The sequence below is a fragment of the Furipterus horrens genome, unplaced genomic scaffold (assembly GCF_987537825.1).
Source record: "Furipterus horrens unplaced genomic scaffold, mFurHor1.1.pri manual_scaffold_9, whole genome shotgun sequence".
NCBI lineage: Eukaryota > Metazoa > Chordata > Mammalia > Chiroptera > Furipteridae > Furipterus > Furipterus horrens.
This window is the reverse complement of record NW_028327179.1, coordinates 15,881,869-15,900,844: the sequence shown is the minus strand read 5'-3', so window position 1 is coordinate 15,900,844 and position 18,976 is coordinate 15,881,869. Positions and strand designations below refer to the sequence as shown.

At 44.7% G+C, this 18,976-nt stretch overlaps 2 protein-coding genes across 4 annotated transcripts in view; one reads left to right on the top strand and one right to left on the bottom strand.

The window, feature by feature from the left end:
* DNAH11 (dynein axonemal heavy chain 11) overlaps nt 1-5,590 on the top strand; it is a 255,136-nt gene extending 249,546 nt beyond the window's left edge. The window contains exons 78-82 of the mRNA XM_090286851.1: nt 193-375; nt 459-574; nt 3,582-3,694; nt 4,185-4,325; nt 5,288-5,590. Coding sequence (XP_090142977.1) covers nt 193-375; nt 459-574; nt 3,582-3,694; nt 4,185-4,325; nt 5,288-5,535 — 801 coding nt within the window. The 3' untranslated portion in view covers nt 5,536-5,590. The remainder of the gene's footprint in view (nt 1-192; nt 376-458; nt 575-3,581; nt 3,695-4,184; nt 4,326-5,287) is intronic.
* An 18-nt stretch (nt 5,591-5,608) lies between these two features.
* The window catches only part of CDCA7L (cell division cycle associated 7 like), a 36,160-nt gene continuing 22,792 nt past the window's right edge, over nt 5,609-18,976 (bottom strand). Inside the window, exons 3-10 of one of the 3 annotated variants that reach the window (XM_090287123.1) lie at nt 18,544-18,678; nt 12,805-13,173; nt 10,538-10,609; nt 10,254-10,424; nt 9,456-9,581; nt 8,415-8,564; nt 7,246-7,382; nt 5,609-6,652 (exon numbers count right to left, since the gene is read on the bottom strand). In XM_090287123.1, the coding sequence (XP_090143249.1) occupies nt 6,622-6,652; nt 7,246-7,382; nt 8,415-8,564; nt 9,456-9,581; nt 10,254-10,424; nt 10,538-10,609; nt 12,805-13,173; nt 18,544-18,678 (1,191 nt within the window). In that variant the 3' untranslated portion in view covers nt 5,609-6,621. Of the gene's footprint in view, nt 6,653-7,245; nt 7,383-8,414; nt 8,565-9,455; nt 9,582-10,253; nt 10,425-10,537; nt 10,610-12,804; nt 13,174-18,543; nt 18,682-18,976 lie in introns of all 3 variants that reach the window. The other 2 variants (XM_090287122.1, XM_090287124.1) reach the window with 2 other exon arrangements.

Below are 18,976 nucleotides of genomic sequence, written 5' to 3'. Positions count from 1 at the left end.
AGGTAGCTGAGGTGGCTAGCAGTGCCCCCTTGGCCACCTCCTGGGATCAGGAGGCATCTTTTATATACATTAGCACACATCTTTGGAAGTTGTATGATATATCCGACTTACAAAAAATATAAGATATATATAGTCACTGTGACCAAAAATGAAATAGAAAGGAGCTAAATCTTGCTGTATTCATGATTTAAGGTTAAGAATGTCTTGGATGACATTTTGGAGAAACTCCCAGAAGAGTTCAACATGGCAGATATCATCCAAAAAAACTCAAATAGAAGCCCCTACGTTCTTGTTTGCTTCCAAGAATGTGAGAGGATGAATATTCTCCTGCGGGAAATCCGTGCGTCACTTCAACAGTTAGACCTTGGTCTGAAGGTAAGTGGAAGTGCGTGCGGCTGGAGGAAGCTTGCCCACATCAGACGATAGTCACAAGGTGGCCTTTTTTTTCTCTGTGCAAGGGGGACCTGACGTTATCTCCTGCTGTGGAAGCCCAGCAGTCTGCATTGACTTATGATACAGTACCAGACACTTGGAGCAAACTGGCTTATCCGTCTACCTACGGCCTGGCCAAATGGTAAGCTGCCATATCCTGGCTCCCACTGGCCTTACCTGCCTTGGTGCTGGTTCATTGTTGTGAATTATTATTCAGCCCAGAAGAGCTATAAAGATTGTGCTTTGTGACTGTACTCGTTAAGTGTGCAAACGACCACCAGTTTCATTTCCTTAGTGTGTGGCTTCAAAAGCAAAAATCAATTAAAGGTCAGGGTCAGAGCAAGATTCCATTTCTGCCTCTTTATTAGCTGTTTAATCTTGGACAAAGTACCTGACCTAATTTTGCATTTTATCATCTGAAAAATGTAGGTAATAGAACTCCCTCCTTGAGTTATTATGGCTATGGGAGGCAACTTGAATTTGTTCTTGTATCATTATATGCCCTCATTTTCTTTATTTGTTTAAATAAAATTGAGTTTATTGGCTTATACAACTGAAAAACCCAAAGGTAGTTCCCAGCTTCAGACTTTGCTTGATCCAGGAGCTCAAGTTTTCAGCACCTGACCTCTCTCCCTCTCTCAACTCTGTTGCTCTCCAAGTTTGTTTTTCTTCAAATTTTTCAATTACAGTTGACATTCAATATTGTATTAGTTTCAGGTGTACAGCATAGTAGTTAGACATTGTTGCTTTGTGCATCTCATTCTGGGCTCCTTTTCTGGACCTCTTCTTTTTGTTGAAGGGTGAAATATACAAGGCTTTTGTTGTATGTGATGGGGAGTAAATGGTTTTGTGTCTGAATTTTCTTCACTGCACTCTTGCTCCTGATGAATAGTTTACCTATAGGTAGAATTCTAGGATACGATTATTTTCTCTCAGAATTTGAGTGTCGTAACTCCATTGTCTCCTGGCACTTACAGCTGACGAGTGTTCTTAAATATACTTATCATTGCTTCATAGCTCATTTATGCTCCCTGGGAGGTTAAGGTTCTTATCTTTACACTTGATGTCCTAAAATTTTACTACTGTATTTAGTTGTGGAACTTAAAAATGTGTCCTATTCGGTACTGTGTGATGTTATAAATTTGAGTCTACCTTTTACTTCCACTCTGAAAAATTCTTAGCCCTTATTTCTCCAAAAATTGCCTTCCCCATTCTCTTCATTATATTTACCTACCTGAGCTCTCGTATATTCAGTGTGTGTGTGTGTGTGTGTGTGTGTGTGTGTGTGTGTGAGTGCGCGCTGCACTGTATTCTGGTTGAGTTTGTCAGTTCTGGGTGATCATTTTATGTTCAGTTGTCTCTGGCCTACTGTTTTTCCTCTTATTTTAAAAATTTCATTGTCCCATATCAATTTTTAGTTCCAAGTTGTTTATATTGCGGGGGGTGGGGGGCACCTGACCTTGTTTCCTGTTTTTATGACTATTATTCTTTTTCTTTCTCAAGAGTTAAAACATACTTAAGACACTTTTTTTTTCAGCATGCTCTTATTTCCTGAGTTATCAACTTCCCCATTTGTTAAATGTGCTGGTAATTTTTCATGCCATATAATCAGTTGTTTGTACTCAGGTGCCAGTTTAGCTTTTTTTTTTTTTTTTTAATTAACCCATTCACTACTGGAGGATTTTGTAGGCATTGCTCTATTCTCTGATCAAGTGCTGCTGTAGAGGCATCTAAAGCGGCCTTTTTTTTTTTCTTCTTCCTTTTATAAAAGGCTTCATGTTTTTTCCTGAGTGGGGATTCTATCTTCACAGTTTATATTAAGATGTATCATAATACTGATTATTCTGTTGCCAAATTTTCTTGAAACACAGTATATCCTTTATCATATTCAAATTTGCAATCTAGGAACTCAAATTTTCTAGAATTAGTTAATGTTTCAATTTTCACCTTATTTTTTTATCTTTTTAAAATTCTACCTTATGCTTTTTTGCTTCCATTTCTATTCGTGTTCTTTCCACTTCTGAGATCTTCCAACTTAATTTCCTTTTCCTTAATCCAACTTCATTACTTAAAAACTTGTTTGGCTCTAATATTTATCCTCTGTGGCAACCTTCTGAGAGTCTTTCTATCCTTGCTTTCCTTTCCTTCTGTGCTCCCTATCTTCAAGTATGTTTGCCGTAAGTCAGTGGTTTGTAACATGGGGCAGGGCACAGGGCTGCGTTCTACACCAGCAGGAATTTTCCTTCTGGTGACCCAAGTCTGAACGGGAAGGTTCACAGTCTTCCCTCCTCCACAACCCAGTCTCAGGCAGCCCTTTCCTGCAGGGCTGGTGTGCAGGGATGAGCCCTCATTTGGACCCTGCTTCCTTTGCAGCTCTGATCCAAACCAGGTCCCAGAAACTTCAGCGCCAGCCCCAGTGGCCCTCACCCTGGAGAACTGCTTTGCTGGCTGTTCTGTGGGGCTGTCCTCTCTGTGCTCATTTCACCAGTTTCTCGCCTACATTGTAAGGGTCCACAGGTCTCCTATCCAAGTTCATTTTTCCTTAGCCTCGGTGAGCCAGCGTCCTCATAGGTAAATTACACACACATCCTACCTGTGCCTCTCCGATACGAGGGCCTGGGTAAAACAGCAGTTTCTCAAACCACAAGCATGCACTAGATAAAATAACTTGATCATTACTAATAACCTTTCCTGCTTTCTGGTAATTATTGCACGTGAGAAGGCTACTGTCACATGCTCTACTGCCTCTGCCTTTCCCAGCAACTCTGGTCTAGTATCAATCATAACAGCCTTCCCCTCCTGTCCCCACACACATGGGTGGCCTTTCCTGTGTGTTCCCACACACGCTGTGCATATATACCTCCATGTTCCCTTTTGCCTTGTGTGTAGTCACCACATGGCACCAGAAGGATCTAGAGTTGAACAGTGGAGACAAATTTCCATACTCCCCGGTGTCCTTGTCTCTGATTGTTGTAAGATAATGAAATCTCTACCGGAAAAAAATGTCTAGCCCATAAAACGGACAATGTTCTGCAAATCATTAGGTAATGATTCTACTGGTTATCAGTAGGGTATGTTTCTACCACCACCCTTCCCCAGAATCTACTTAATCTTACTGGGAAACTTCCATGTTACTGTCTGTTAACCAGGTTTAATGACCTCCTCTTGCGATGTCGTGAACTGGACGCTTGGACACAAGATCTGGCCCTTCCGGCTGTGGTGTGGCTTTCTGGCCTCTTCAACCCTCAGTCCTTCTTAACCGGTAAGGTCCGATGCTCACAGAACCGCACCCCGAGCAGCCATTCTTCCACCTCTTGAGTGCTGCACCCTACCCCCGCCCCCCCAGGCCTCAGCCAGTAACCTTTACAGAAGAGGACAGACCGAGGAAATAACACTATGGGCAGAAGAATAGCAAGGGAAGGAGGCCCAGGAGCAGCCCAGTGAGGAGAGCCATGGTTCTTTCTAGCAAACGTTTTCTGCCAAGGGCTCCCCTCTGCCATGGCAGTGCTGAAGCCACCCACTGACGGTACTAACCGGATGGGTGTGACTGTTCCGGTAAAAGCTTCTGAAAGCTGCGAGGTAGTCCTGAAGGCTTTGATTTGCCAACCCTTGCTCTAAGGCAGCCACATGCAAATACGCAGGAACCAAAAACACCGTGGGACCAAAGCACTCCCTGGGTGCTCAGCTTCCTGGTGGCTCATGGGAACCTTACCTACAAGCTGATACCATTCCTGCCCCTTCTCCTCCCAAAGCGATCATGCAGACCGCGGCTCGAAAAAACGAGTGGCCACTGGATAAAATGTACCTGATGGTTGACGTGACCAAAAAAACCAAGGAAGAATATGGCCACCACCCAAGGGAGGGCGCCTATCTGCACGGGCTCTCCATGGAAGGTACGCCACCCGGGGAGGGCCTGGAAGGTGCTTTGGTTCGGGGCCTTTCTTACTCAGGTTCAAGTTTGCATTTGCCCTTTGTTTCTCAACATTAACTCTCGATAGTGGTTATTTACCTCATTTCCTGCTCTTTTTGAATCTAGATGCCAGGGTGTAGGTCTAACAGGAGCCAGATTTTAAGGCATGTGGGGTGATGGCTCTTCCTAAATTTGTGCATGCACCTGATGTTTAATAACACAGGATCGTTTAAAACCTACACCGGACTTAATATTGAGAGCAATATAATCAGTTCAAAATCCTTCTTCTACTTTTTTCACTCCATTTTATTGCAAGACTTCTCCAAGCCTTTAAGATGCCAGTGTACACTGTGAATCTCAGGGGGGGAGGAATGTGCGATGTTTTCCAGATTTATCTGGCCAAGGTTTTGTTCTGCAGGACATTCCTTTTATCCTAAACACTTCCAGAAATGCTGTCCTAGTCTTTGCTAAGATGCTCTTTTTCACTCTAGAGCAAGTGCCACAAGTTCAAGTGTTTAAAGACAGCGTAGGTGAGGTAAATAAACGAGGTACCTGAACTTGGTGTAAGATAAGGGACAGCGGGGAGAGAATGTGATGAATTAAGACTTCTTATACTCTCTATCAGCATTCAAACACATTTTTTTAAGGCAGAGCGAACTAGTTTGCTTTAGTGTGTCTGGATTGTTATGGAATGTGTTTTCATAACGTTTACTTTTCTGTAAGAGTTTAGTGATAAGGATGGGATCAATGGTCTGTTTACCAACTGTATGTGGCACCTGGATAGCAGGTATCTTAACCTCCCTCTCCTACCTCAGTCATGGGCCAGCTCAGCAAGGACGCCACTGACAAGCAGTAACGTAACAAAACTGGAACGTTTATTGCCTGCAACAATTACAAGATCAGTCCCAACATGCCCCACCCCTGCAACCCTTGTTTTCACTGCAGGTGCACGATGGGACGCCCAGTCAGGAACCATAGTTGAAGCCCGCCTCAAGGAGCTGACATCGGTGATGCCAGTCATCTTTGCAAAAGCTGTCCCCGTGGACAGGCAAGACACCAAGCACACCTATGAGTGCCCCGTGTACAGAACCAAAATGAGGGGCCCCAACTACATCTGGACCTTCAGATTGAGGAGCAAAGAGAAGACGGCCAAATGGGTCCTGGCAGGCGTGGCTCTGCTGCTAGAAGCGTAGAAGACCCTCATGCCGGGACTGGTATTCCCCCGGCCGGAACACAGTGAGGACCTGCCATTGTGTTCCTGCACTGTTCTCATGCACAATTCGTTTATTCTACTGACAGGCATAAAACATTCAGTTTCTGTAACTTTTAAGTAACTGTGCATTACTTTTTTTTTTTAAACACCATACTTAAAACGTGGAGAAAAGAAAGAAGCCAATGGAGGAAGAAATACTGGAAACCTAGTCAGAATGCGTTCATTAATTTTCAGCTTTCCCCAGTACCCATCCCATAACACATACAGCATCTCACATTTTTATAAAGGTTCCATTGAAAATACAACCCGAAAACAACGGGGTGGGAAAGCTCCTGGTCAGTAAGTGGGATTTTAGTTTTTATAAGATACTAAACAAAATCTTTTTAAATTAAAAATTAGCTCTCACATTCTCTGAAAATACAGAAGCGACCGGCCCCAGGCAGCAGGCCCTCCTGAAAGCGGAGGCAGGCGCTCCGAGGCCTCCAGTGTTGGCAACGTGACAGTCCACTTGTTGTTCAAGTCTTAATAAAAAATAAAACTCTAGTACACTCAAGTTCTGTGGTGAATTGCACTTCGTAATTTAGGGGAACGTTCGTCAATATAAATTTCCAGTCACGCAGAGCGGGTTAAATTACGTGGTTTGAACTAAAGGTCAGGATAAGGTAAAGTAAAGGAGCTGTAACCCCCGTAAAAACTTGACCTGGAGTTACTATTGGGGAAGTAAAGAGATCAAGGCAACAGCAGTAATTAAACTGTGTCAGAGGCAAGAGCTACTTATGCAGTGTTTTCTCTGCAACTTACCTGAACTTTAACTGCGCTTTTTACTCATCTGCAGACACTTAACAATTCAAACAGGTCCTGTACATACATATATATAGATTTCTCAAGGTGCTTAGTTGTCTTCCTGAGAAATCTTTGGAAGCATATAAACAATCTTTAAAAAAAGAAAAGTATTTAGGTCTACAAAGAATTTCTGTATGAAAACTGTAAGAAAGCTTAGGCACAAGTGGTACGTAGGCATGTCTTGTGGGAGCACGCAAGGTGAGCCGGCTGGTTCTTCTCTCTCTTAATTGTCTTCTACCAGCTGCTTTTGTAAGCTGGGAAAAGATGGGGTAAAAAGTGAATGGGAGGGAGGACAAACAAAGCAGCATTCTAAGCTCCAGAGCCCCAAGAGTGCAAAGCCCAGATCGATCTTCTTATGCTTCGCAGTCCTGACCCCTGTACTTCATTTACCAGTAGACCCTGCAGGCAGACCCCAGCTATGACTTGTCTCATTCTGAAACTGCATTTATACAGTTTGTTGGGGGCCCCAATTCCATCTCCTTGTCCTCAGAAAGAAACAGCCATGTCCTAAATATACATCCCCCAAACCTGGCCTCTCTTCAAGGCTGCCACTGGCCTTCACATCTTCCCCTCAGCCTGCCTTGGACACTCCATTTCTGTTTTACACACTAACGTGAAACCGTGCGTTCCAAATGGAAAGTCCTAGTAAAGAAGGGAATTTTCTGCTAGGGAATCCAACGCGAAGAGCCGCAGAATGGGTAGCACTCCAGGTGGTAAGAATCAGCCTGAACTGGGTGGCATTCCAGATGGTAAGAATTAGCCTGAAATGAGGCAACCACTACCTGCCTAGCGGGTCTGCTTAGCTGGACCCAGGATTACAACCTCCGTTTGGAGTTCTGAGACTTACCTCTCCAGATACTCCTTGACGTTATCATAACCGTAAAACTTGGCCAGGTGGATGAGGATCCCTGTGGCACAGCGGCCATCGCGCCTCCTGCAGTAACTGCAATTGCAGATCCCACGGCAGGGAGGACAGATCCAGTCCTAGGAGAGAAACGAAGCAGAAATCCCTGTGTCTTCTGCAGGCTCTGGCCGAGCCTGGTTCAGTGGACCTCTCGCCAGGCTTCAGTCACGTGTTGTCTCTCCCTCTGTCTCACAGGAGGAAGGATTATCTCATTTCCCCTTCCTCTTATAGGTTTCCAAAAGGGCCCAGAAGGCTTGACCACCCAACATCACACACAGAGAAACACTGAAAAAATGGTGGCTTTAGACAGGCCCATATAATGTAACTTGTAGACACCTGTTCAAAATTTTGGAGAATTTCAGTATTAGATGGAGTGCAGGGCATAATCCAACTGCAGAGATCACAAAGGCAGGGAGTCAGCCCCAGTTTTAGGACCAGCGGGTTCCCAGAAGATGAGTTGTGAATACCAGTTTTTCTACCTTCCATTTGTTAAATCATTTAAGCAGAGTTGTGGTTTATACTCATCTGCAAACTGGGGAAAGTCTATCTACCCCTGTGACTGCTGAGTAAGAGCTTAAAAGAATGCAGTGGTGAAGAGCACAGAATGCCCAGGTTGAAGGTCATACTTACTCATCATGATACTATTCTTTTACAGAAAGAACCGAGGCAGACAGTGGTTCCGATATCTCCTTTATAAGGGTAAATGAGTTAATAACAACTGAAATAAAGTAAACTGCATTAACAGATGTGAAACCTTAGTGCAGAGCTGGGCACACGGGACCCTACACTGGGCCACCCCTGGCCTGGCCCAGGGAAATCTTGCCACTGGAGGGAAAGCACACAGATGCACCCAGACGGAAGCGTGGCTGACCCTGGAAAACCTGATGCTCTCTCTCGTCTCCTGTCCTGTCCATTGAACAGTGCGCTCCCTTTCCAGAAGGAAGCCCTATTCTTCATCTCTCCTAGCGCCTTAAGATGCAGGAAGAGAGGAGGGGGTTGAAGGCTCTCGAGAGCTCTGCAGCTACTGATCCCCAACAAAGGGCCCAGGGAGCCCCCGCTGCAGGCTTCCCTTCACCAACACAATTCATGACAAATGCCCACGTTGCTCCTACCGGGTCCAGCAGTGCCGATCTCACGTCCTCCCCGTAGCGATTCCGCAGGCACGGCCCGCAGAACTGCCCCCGCACCCCACAGCAGCTCTGGTTCCGACACACTGTCTTGGTGTCGATGGTCTTCTGCCGACACTGATGGCACGTGTTACCCTGCGGGGAGAAGGCTGGATTTATAGGGTGTCGGCCACGAGGCGCCACACGGTTATGCACGTTCCTAAGGGCACAAAGACATGTCGCCCCTCTCTCAGAATCGAGCATCACTGTTTCTCTGGTACAAATCATGGCACCCTCAGGAGCCTGGAAGCACGTTTAGTTCTGGGGCCAGAGAAGCCTACTAGGGCAGGTGACACTGAGCAGGGAGCCTGGGGGAAGGGAAAGGACCAGAGAGACGAGAGGGAAAGCAGGAGGGGTGGCGCCCACGGAGGGCGATCTGTGACAGAGCGGCCATGAACTCCAGGCAGCATCCCTCGGCTCCAACCTAGTTCCTGGTAATCTGGATACTCTCAGTATAAAAATCTCCTGGTTTTAAAATGTTGGCAACTAAAAACATTTTAATGCTACCTTAGGTCAGCTGTGTGTTACATATCTCAAAAAATGGGCAGAATGCCACAAAGCTTCCCTCTAAATCACCGTTTAAAAGAAATTTTAAACCACTTCCTACCAACCAAATAGTCTCTCGAATCTGTTTCTATGGTTATATTAACTGAAAAGCACATTAGTTTTTCAGTGTTTAAGATGTAAAAAATATAGAACTATCACAATTATACACAAACATGTTTTTGTAAACTGTACCCATGCCCCGTCCCCAACACCATGCAGGCCCCAGAGAAACCTCTCCCCACGTGAGAATCCCTGCACCAAGCCGTCTCCGCTTCCCCAGTTATAGCTCACCGTCCAATGCAGAGCCCACTCTGTGCCCTGGGGAGGGGTCCTGGGTGTGAGCCCAGACACAGGTTAAAGACCATGCGGGATTGCAAACACTAGTGCCTTGGAGTGCCAGTAAGAATCCCAATTGTGGACTTATCACCATACGTAACTTACCAGAACTTTATCATAGATTTTATCGCGAACAGTTAGGGCAACATTTTCCAAGTCCTCCTCAGTGATGTCCTCCACTGGCCGGAAGGAAGATATCCGGTGGCGCCGTCTCAATCGCTGGCACCTCCCCTGCAGAAGGACACAGAGCAGAGCCCAACATAAGACGTCCTGAGTGGTAACGAGTTTTTTTATTTAGCGTTAACTCTGTCCCTTTTTTGTTTTCCTAAAATCACTCCTTCACTGAGTCATCTGTTGAGCTCCTGCCCTACCATACCAAGCTTGCTTCGTGGCCAGGGGACAGAAGAATAATACATGAGAAACTCAAGCACCTGCCATCAACGCTGAGGACAGGGAAGTGAGCCAGGCTGGGCAGCCCCACCCACAAATGGGTAGAGTCCAGGTCCTCCCTCCTGAACGGAGGCACCTGAAACACCTCATTCCTAAAACAAAGGCTCGGAGGAATCACTGTACTTCCCCCCAAGCAAAACCACAAAGCTGACTGGAGCCCCTAACAGGCCCGTGTTGCCTCCCCTGGAGAGCTAGCGGGGAGTCTGTGCGCAGGGCTGCTCTGCTCCTACAGGGGGCCCAAAGGACTCTACCCACGGCCTCCAGGTTAGACTAGGGGCTCTTCTCAGAGTGTGGTCTGAGAAGCACCAGAACCACCTGGGAATTTATGAAAGTGCAGATTCTCAGCTGCTACAGATCTACTGAGGCAGAACGTCAACACTTTTAACAAGCCCTCGGTAGTCGAGGGCCATTGGCTTAGACCAAGAATACTGTTGACTAGGGTCAAAAAAATACCCCACTAATCGTCTTCCTTCTTCTGTAACTGTAAAACTCTTCTGCAAACTTGGTGGCTGAGACAGTGAAGTTTTCCAGAGCGAACTTCTCGGGCGGCCGCGCGCTCCGGGTGGGGTTCGTGCGCCTGGTGATCTGCCCCTCCGAGAAGGCCCGTCGCGCAGTTTTCTTCTTCTGAAAGCGAGAGAGAGACATGTGCAGCTGGGTGCTTTCTGGGACACAAGCCATCTGGCAATTGATTATGTCCCTCAGTACTGGAATAAATAATTATCAGGAGTGCCACTTACGGAAGCGGAGTTCGGGGTTCGTACTGGGAAGAAATCTGGCACTGAGTTCAGTTCCGCCAATAACTGAGCAAGCTAAAGTTCAGAATAAAGAAAAGAGTATACATAAATATTCCCAAGTCTTGTCCATCTAACACCTGATCACAAGTCTTCAGTTTTACAGCCATGAGAAACTTCACTAATGTATTAGAGTTTACATATGATCTCAACAGCTGTTATAATTTTAATCTCACAGGTAAAGATTTTTATCTCCAGAGGTAACATGCTGATATCATCATTCATAGGAATAAAATCTATGCCCCTTTCTTATGTAGAAGGACATGATACAGTGAAAACTGTCCTGGAAGGACCGAGGCCTGGAGCATCCGGTTCGAATCCTGCCTGGGCCACTAAGGAGTGTGACCTGAAACAGGGTTTTTACACCTGAACCAAGTTTTATTATGTTCAAAACAGAAAAGGCTCAACTGGACCATTCTGCCAGAGCTCAAAAAATTTAGTTAACCCTTTGAGTGCCCACGTCGCTGTGAGCAACGCTGACAAATTTTCCCATAAGTGCCAGCATCGCTCCTAGCAACTCATTTTTTGTTGGCTATAAATGTAAATAACAATGGGATAATTCCTATTTTATGTTTTGTTCTCTGTTTTTGTACCTCAAGTTATATATTGATATAACTTTTTCTCATGTTAATCCAAATTTTGAATTTTATGCTTTTTCAAATACTGACATTGTTATAATTTTTACTTATATTTTAAACAGTCCTTTTAATTTCATTTATTCTTGCAATAATCGTCGAAACTATGCAGTGTGCATGATAAGGAAGCTTTTGCTAATGGACATTTTCATTGCTTCACAGTATAGTGTTAGCATTTTATTTATAAACTGTTTTTCACTGTTGATATCTATTGATATATGTTTCTTGTGTGAATGCTGTGTTCCCTTTTTTGGTACGTTATGAAGTGTTTTTGTTTTTTTATAAATTTATGCATTTGGCATACTTCTTGCTTGTTATCCATGTTGCTATGTGTTTTTCAAATTATAATCATAGGTTTAATATTATGCCATTATTATACTTCAAAAACCATAATGAAGGAATTTATTTTTCCTAAAATAATTATGATTTTAATTCAATAAATTTTTTGCTAAATTGCATCAGAGAACACTGTTTACAAAAGAAGAGTGTATTTACTATATGTCACGAACTTTCCAGCAAATAATTATGAATAACAATATTTTTATGGACATTTTTCATAAACTGCATTTCTCAGCAAAATAGCCTGGCATTTCTCACATGAATTTTAGCAATTATGCATGGCACTCAAAGGGTTAAAGTCTCATCAACAATAATAATAATTTCTAAAAAGATTTCCAAATAAATACCTAAGAACAGCAAGTGACAAGCATAATGTGTCAATCATGCATTTTCACTGGGATTCTTTTGAGTTTTAGATTTATACACATGTACAGGCGTCATTAAAGATCATGAAGAACATAGTTCTTATTTTAAAGATGTAGACCAACCAACGCAGAGTTAAAATTTTCCCTTTGCTAACAATAAGCACAAATGCGTCTTAGGATAAATTTCACCCGAAAGTAAGCTTCATATTTTCTTAAGTAACTTACTGAACATATAAGATTGTATGTACAGTATCATTACTGTTTTTTTTGGAAAACACCCCAAAATGCTAAAAGTGATTATGAGTGGCAGAAGCATTTTTTAAAACTCTGTATATACAAAATTATGGAGCTAACAACAGTTACTGACCACATGCAGATGACTACATGTAACAGATTTCACCTTGTTCCATTAATTATTCTAGTGAAGACCCTTTAAAAGTTCAGTTTGCTTTCATACCTAGACCTCTTTCATTACTTCAGATAATGCCTTGACACCAGAGTGGGTCACCCACCACAGGGAAAAGGTTTCCGGGTTGAGACACTTGCCTGATCTGCCCATTGCAACCTTCCCAACATCTTATTTCCAGCGGCTTTTGGCTGGGAGCAGGCCAGAGGTCCAGCATTAGCTAATGGCATAGTGCAGGGGCTCAAAACTGGTGCTGGGAGTCTCCCCGTCTCTGTTCCCAACCCAGAACTATCAGGTAATCATTGCTTGGGGTTCAGGAAAAGAGAAAGGACACATAGTACCTGGAGCACATTTCCCAACAGAAGCCAAAGCAGCAGCTGCTGCCGCCCTGAGCACGCGCGGAGTTGGAGCCTCCGCGGCCCTTGTCAGGGCCCGCCGCCGGCTCCCAGACGCCCCCGCGGGCCTTACCATGGCCTTGTTCTCCTTGATGTTCATGGTCCTTCTCAGCAGTGCGTCCGAGCTCTCCTGCACCTCATCCTTGGGGTCCTCCTCACCCTCAGAGGCAGAATCTTCCCTTTCCTTCCCTTGTCTGCAACTTCTTTTTCTCCCAAGAGTGGCTTTTTTATCGTCCTGTAGGCGTGAGCTAGAAAACAGCAGCTCAGAAGAATTGTTTGTATCCGATTTTTTTGCCAGTTTCTTGGTGGGGAACTGCAAGGCTACTCGGAGACCAATACTGCTTCTTCTAGGCCTGCCTCTTCTAGGTGTAGCCTTTTCTTCTTCATCATCCTCCTCCTCCTCACTCACTGCCGATGCCTTACCATTGTTGCTCAAATCGGACTGCTCGAGCCAGCAAAAATGAGAAAAAACAAAGATGTTGTCTTACAACTGACTGTCAGAAAGACGTACTTAAAACCACTGACATTATTTGAGGAAAAATAATAAAATAGCCAAATGCTTCCGCTTCTTATTAGTTCCCCTGAACTCTCCAGTTTGATGCTCAAGGAGCTTGTTGATGAATAAATCCAAGGGCGGGCAGTTGCACTCTGGCCCCACTGAGCTGCCCTGTGGTTTGGTTTAGATGAAGGGCTCTCTCTGCAGCCTACGGCTGAGACCAGGGGCTCCTCTCAGAGTGTGGTCCCAGGAGTAGCCATACCACCTGGGAACTCAGTAGTAATGCAAAGTCTCAGCCCTTGACAGACTGGGTTCCATCCAGAGCATCAGGCTGGAGCAAAACACCACAGATTGGGCTTCTGCTCAGTGGATCAGCCAACCTGCCACAACTGGAATAGTCAAAAGGGTGGGCGTGACCATGGACTCATCTTCAGAAATTAGTGGGCGTGCTAAGGGAAGACAAAAACTCTATTCTGCACTAAATAGCAGGAAACGGACTCATGAGTAAAGAGGAGGAGGCAGAGAACCTGCTGCTGGGATCAGCGGGGGCACCTCATCTCCAGGACACACGTGTCCTTACTCCCTTTTCTGTGACTGCAGAGCCATGGGGTCAGTTGGGCGGTGGGGGTGGGGTTGGAAGGAGACAGCTCCACACGTCGTTGTGGGATACCTGTTACGTCAGCTCAAGAAATTCTCTCTCCCCGTTTTCAAGCTCCATGTGATAGAGGTCTCCAGCATTGAAACATGCCTTGGTTTTACACGAGAACACAGTAAGAATGGAAGGAAATGGCAGGGTGACACTACCCAGGTGACAGTGGGTGACATCTCAGACACAAGGGGACTGCTAACAATAATAGAAACGGTGAGATACAGGACATCTCCTGGGCATCTTTCTGGACTGCGTGCTGAAAGGTCGAGTCCGGTGGCCTCCGCCAGGGATTCTGAGGGGGCCGCTGGGAGGACAGGAGGGAGCAGCCCCGGGACAGCCTGGGATCCACCTCATGACTCTGCTTCCTCCTTAGTGACCACCCCCAAATTCCAGCTGGACTCCAGGAAAACATAAGGCAGAGGTCGGAAAAATGTAGAAATTGCCAAACCTTGACGCATGTATCAACCCACAAGCCAAGCAGAGAAATAAACTATACTAATTTATCGATTTTTTTAATATCCTGAACTTGCTACATTAGCAGCTTTGGGTTGAAAATGGTAGGCTGCCGAGGAATATAATTTCAGGAACACTACTGGAGAACCTCAGAGGAAACAGCCCCCGGATTGGCTTTATTTATCTTAATCATCATCTAACCTACTTCTCTTTACGAAGGAGGCAGAACAGCTTACTAAGAAGTAGGGAAAGAGCAAACTGTAAAAACACCAGTGGACACTCAGCCCTGAAGGGAAGAATGCCAGGGCCAGTCCCCTGATGTGGCTGTTCACCTCTGGCTAGACGCCCACTAGGCAGCAAGGTAGAGTAATATCCTATTACCAGAAAAGGTGGGCTTACCAGTTCTCACTGAAGCAATTGGGAGGGAGGGGGCTGGCTGAAGAGAAAATGAAAACAATGCTTGTTTTCTCACCAAATTTGGCAGGTGGACCTGCCCTGAGCTATGAGCTCGTTATCTCGTTATATCAGAGTCAACGTGACATGTCACAATTCATACCCCAAATTTATAGCCTGTGTAAGGAGGAGGGGGACTTTGGGGCTAATTTACTTGGCTGTGCTGGAAACATGAATTCCTTGCCTAGCCAGATATCACTTAACTAAAGAACAGAAGATTAAAAGTCAATAAGAGCAGTTGATACCCATTAGGGTTTGGAAGGGTCTCGGGGTCTTGCTGGCGAGAAGGCACAACTGCCAGGCAAACAAGCTTGTTTAAAGAGAGCCACGGAGGGCTGGTGCCCACAGGCTGGCACAACACTGTGTTGCTACTCATGGAAAAAAAAAATCACCATCAAATAAGGCAGACTACCATGAGGGAGTTCAGGCCTTAAACTCCCCCCAGGAAAAGGTGAGGAACATAGCGAAACTACTAGTCACAGCTCATTTAAATGTCTACACAGTTGACTTCCAGCCGAGATGGAGGCGTAGACAGACACGCTGCATCTCCCCCCACAGCTAAGAAGGAACACAACTACCTCAAAACTAGAGACAACCAGAAGTTCCAGAAAATCAAGCGGCATGGAAGTCCAACAAACAAAAATATAAAAAAGAAATGCTCATCCAGACAGGTAGGATGGGTGGAGCTGGGGCAGAGAGGATGCAGTGTGGTGGTGGCGGCGGTGGCAGTGGCGGTGGCAGGCTGGTGGAAAGCACAGTTACATGTTTTAAAGTCAGGAGAGACACCTGGGGAGCGTTCCGTGATATCACGGTCCCAGCCCCAGGGAAAATCAAGCCTCATTGCTTCTGACTGTGCAGACTAGTGGGGGTTGGGGCGGAGGCAGAAACTGCTGGTCTCTCAGCAGAGTCCGCTTGTTTAAAGGGCCCCCACAGTCCTAGAACGTCCGCAGACCCACCCACTCTAGGAACGACAGCCAGGGCAACAGCTAGAGAGGCACCAGTCCCATATGGAAGTGGGAGAAGTGCCTGGAAAAGGGACAAATGCTGGGCAAGCAGCATTGTTCCCTCTCAGGCCCCTCCCTCACATACAGCGCCACAACGTGATGAAACAGGTCGTGGTGAATCAGGTCACCCTGTACTGACGAGTCCCTAAGGCTCTGCCCCTTACAACGTAACAGGAGCGACAGCTCTACCTAAGACACAGAGGCAAATAACATAGGAGCCTGTCAAGATGAGGGAACGGCCCAAAAGAGGGAATGGACCAAGGTTCCAGTGGGAGAACTAAGCAATGAGGAGATAGCCAACCTAACCAACAAGGAGATAGCCAACCTAACAGATGCAGAGTTCAAAACACTAGTGATAAAGGAGCTCACAGGCTTGACAGATATGCTTCAGTATGGCAAACGCATAAGGGAAGAAGTGAAGGCTATGCTAAATGAAACAAAGGAAAATCCACACAAAACCAATGGTGAAGGGAAGAAAACCGGGGTTCAAATAAATGATTTGGAACATAAGGAAGAAATAAAAGTCAACCAGTACAGAATGAGGAAACAAGAATTGAAAATATAAGGAGAGACTTGGGAACCTCAGGACAACTTTAAACGTGCCAACATCCGAATCACAGGGGTGCCAGAAGGAGAAGAGGAAGAACAAGAAATTGAAAACTTATGTGAAAAAATAATGGAGGAAAACTTCCCAAATTTTACAAAGGAAATAAGACATACAAGTCCAGGAAGCACGGAGAGTCCCAAGCAAGCTGGGTCCAAAGTGGACCACACCATGACACATCATGATTAAAAAGCCAAAGGTGAAAGATAAAGAGAGAATCCTAAAAGCAGCAAGAGAGAAGTGAAGGGCTACCTACAAAGGGGTGCCTATAGGACTATCAGCTGATTTCTCAAAAGAAACTTTGCAGGCAAGAAGGGACTGGCAAGCAGTATTCAATGTGATGAAAAGCAAAGACCTACAACCAAGATGACACTATCCAGCAAAGCTATCATTTAGAATGGGAGGGCAGATAAAGTGCTTCCCAGACAAAGTAAAGCTAAAAGAGTTCATCATCACCAAGCCATCATTATATGAAATATCAAAGGGACTTACTTAAGAAGAAGAAGATCAAAACTATGAACACTAACATGACAACAAATTCAACAACTGAATCTAAAAAATTAAAACAAAATCCAAGTAAGGAAACCAGAATAGGAACAGAATCATAGATATGGGGATCACATGGACGGTTATCAGCTGGGAGGGGGAAGGGGGAGAAATGGGGAAATGGTGCAGGGATTAAGAAGCATAATCAGTTGGTACAAAATAGACATGGGGAATTTAAGAATAATACAGGAAAGGGTAAAGCCAAAGAACTTATATGCATGACCCATGGACATGAACTAATGGGGGCGGGATTGCTGGAGGGAAGGGGGTTACTGGGCAGAGAGGAGCAAAGGGGGAAAAAAATTGGAACTACTGTAACAACATAATCAATAAAATATACTTTAAAAATTAAATTAAAATCAAAAAGAAATCAAAATAAATAAAAAATAAATGTCTACACAGATTCCATGTCCAAAGTTGTTCCTTAGGACTTTTGACCGTGAAGAGGCTTCACCTCTAGCCTTTCTCTTGATATCGAAGAAGGAAGTGGTACATGATTTTGTGGATCAATGTATGCTATTTTTTCACTTAGCGGAAACCTTTTATACTTTAAAAAAACACCCAAGGGCTGTTCTTTAAAGTTATCCTGACATTCACATACCCACCAGCAGTAAGTAAACTGGCCTATACATATGGAACAGAAGAAGATCAACCAACGAACTAGTCTCTACAGCAAAGTGATGAGAGATTTCTCTCAGGAATTAGGCAGGCTTGGGTCATCTCTCTCATTAAAAAGCACATCAACCCTGGCGGCTATGGCTCAGTGGACAGAGCATTAGCCTGCAAACCAAGTGTCGCTGGTTCGATTCCCAGACAAGGCACATAACTAGGTTGTACGTCAGGTCCCCAGTTGGGGTGCGAGTGAGAGGCAACCACACAGTGATGTTTCTCTCCCTCTCTTTCTCCTTTCCCCTCTCTCTAAAAATAAATAAACAAATAATTAAAAAAAAAAAAGCACATCAAACTCCAAATCAAAAATGCACAGGGAAAACCCCAAAACTAGACCACAGCTAAGTCTTTGCCAAATTAACTACAAACCCAAGAACGTTACTTCACACACAAGAAGAAATGATTTTAAAGACTTGTTACTCCCACATAGCCTCTCCTCTTTTCACATAAAAGAGGTTCAGGAAAGTCTTTGAGGCCTGACTGGTGTGGCTCAGTTGGTTGGGTGTCTTCCCGCAGAGCGAGGTGTCACCGGTTCAATTCCTGATCAGGACACATACCTGGGTTGTGGGTTCGGTCCCCAGTCGGGGCACATGCGAGAGGCAACCAACCAGTGTTTCTCTCCTTCTCCCTCCCTTCCCCTCTCTCTAAAAGTGAATGAATAAAAAGAAAGTCTTTGATGAGGACAGTAAGGGACACCTGGCACCTGGGACACAACCTCCAAAACTCCAAAGGCACCAGGGAAAGACAACTAGATTTTCTAAGAGAAGATGGACTGGTGGTGTTCTATTCACCTTAGAATAGCAATTTTTTTTTAACTGGCTTATAAGATAAATGTACATCTTTTCATTTGTGAAGTGACTTCTTACAAGTAAAAATACAATTTAGAAACAGGACTAAAATTAGTACAGCCCACACTCCCCCGTGTTGATAATTATTACCTTTACTTCTGAGATACTGTTTACATTTAGATCACTCTGGGTAAATCCCTCAAAATCCTCTGTCTCTGAGTCAGTGTCCTCTATAAAAATTCTTCTTAGCTCTTCTGTGAAGTATTTGGAACGGAAGTGCACATCCTGCTAAATTAAAAACACACACATGTCATAGAGAGAGAAAGAAGAATAGAGGTTACCAGGGTTTCCAGGCAATGGAAAGCTGTGGTTTAATGAGTCCAGAGTTTCTGTCTGAGACGATGAAAACATTCTGCAAATGGACGATAGTGAAAGCTGCCCAATGCTATGAATATACTTACTGCCACTTAGCGTCGTGCTTGCAAGAAACTGGGAACTTGTCTGCACTTAAAAATGGTTACAGTGGAACATTTTAGGTTATGTATATTTTACCACGATAAAAACACACACACATTTGCTTGTG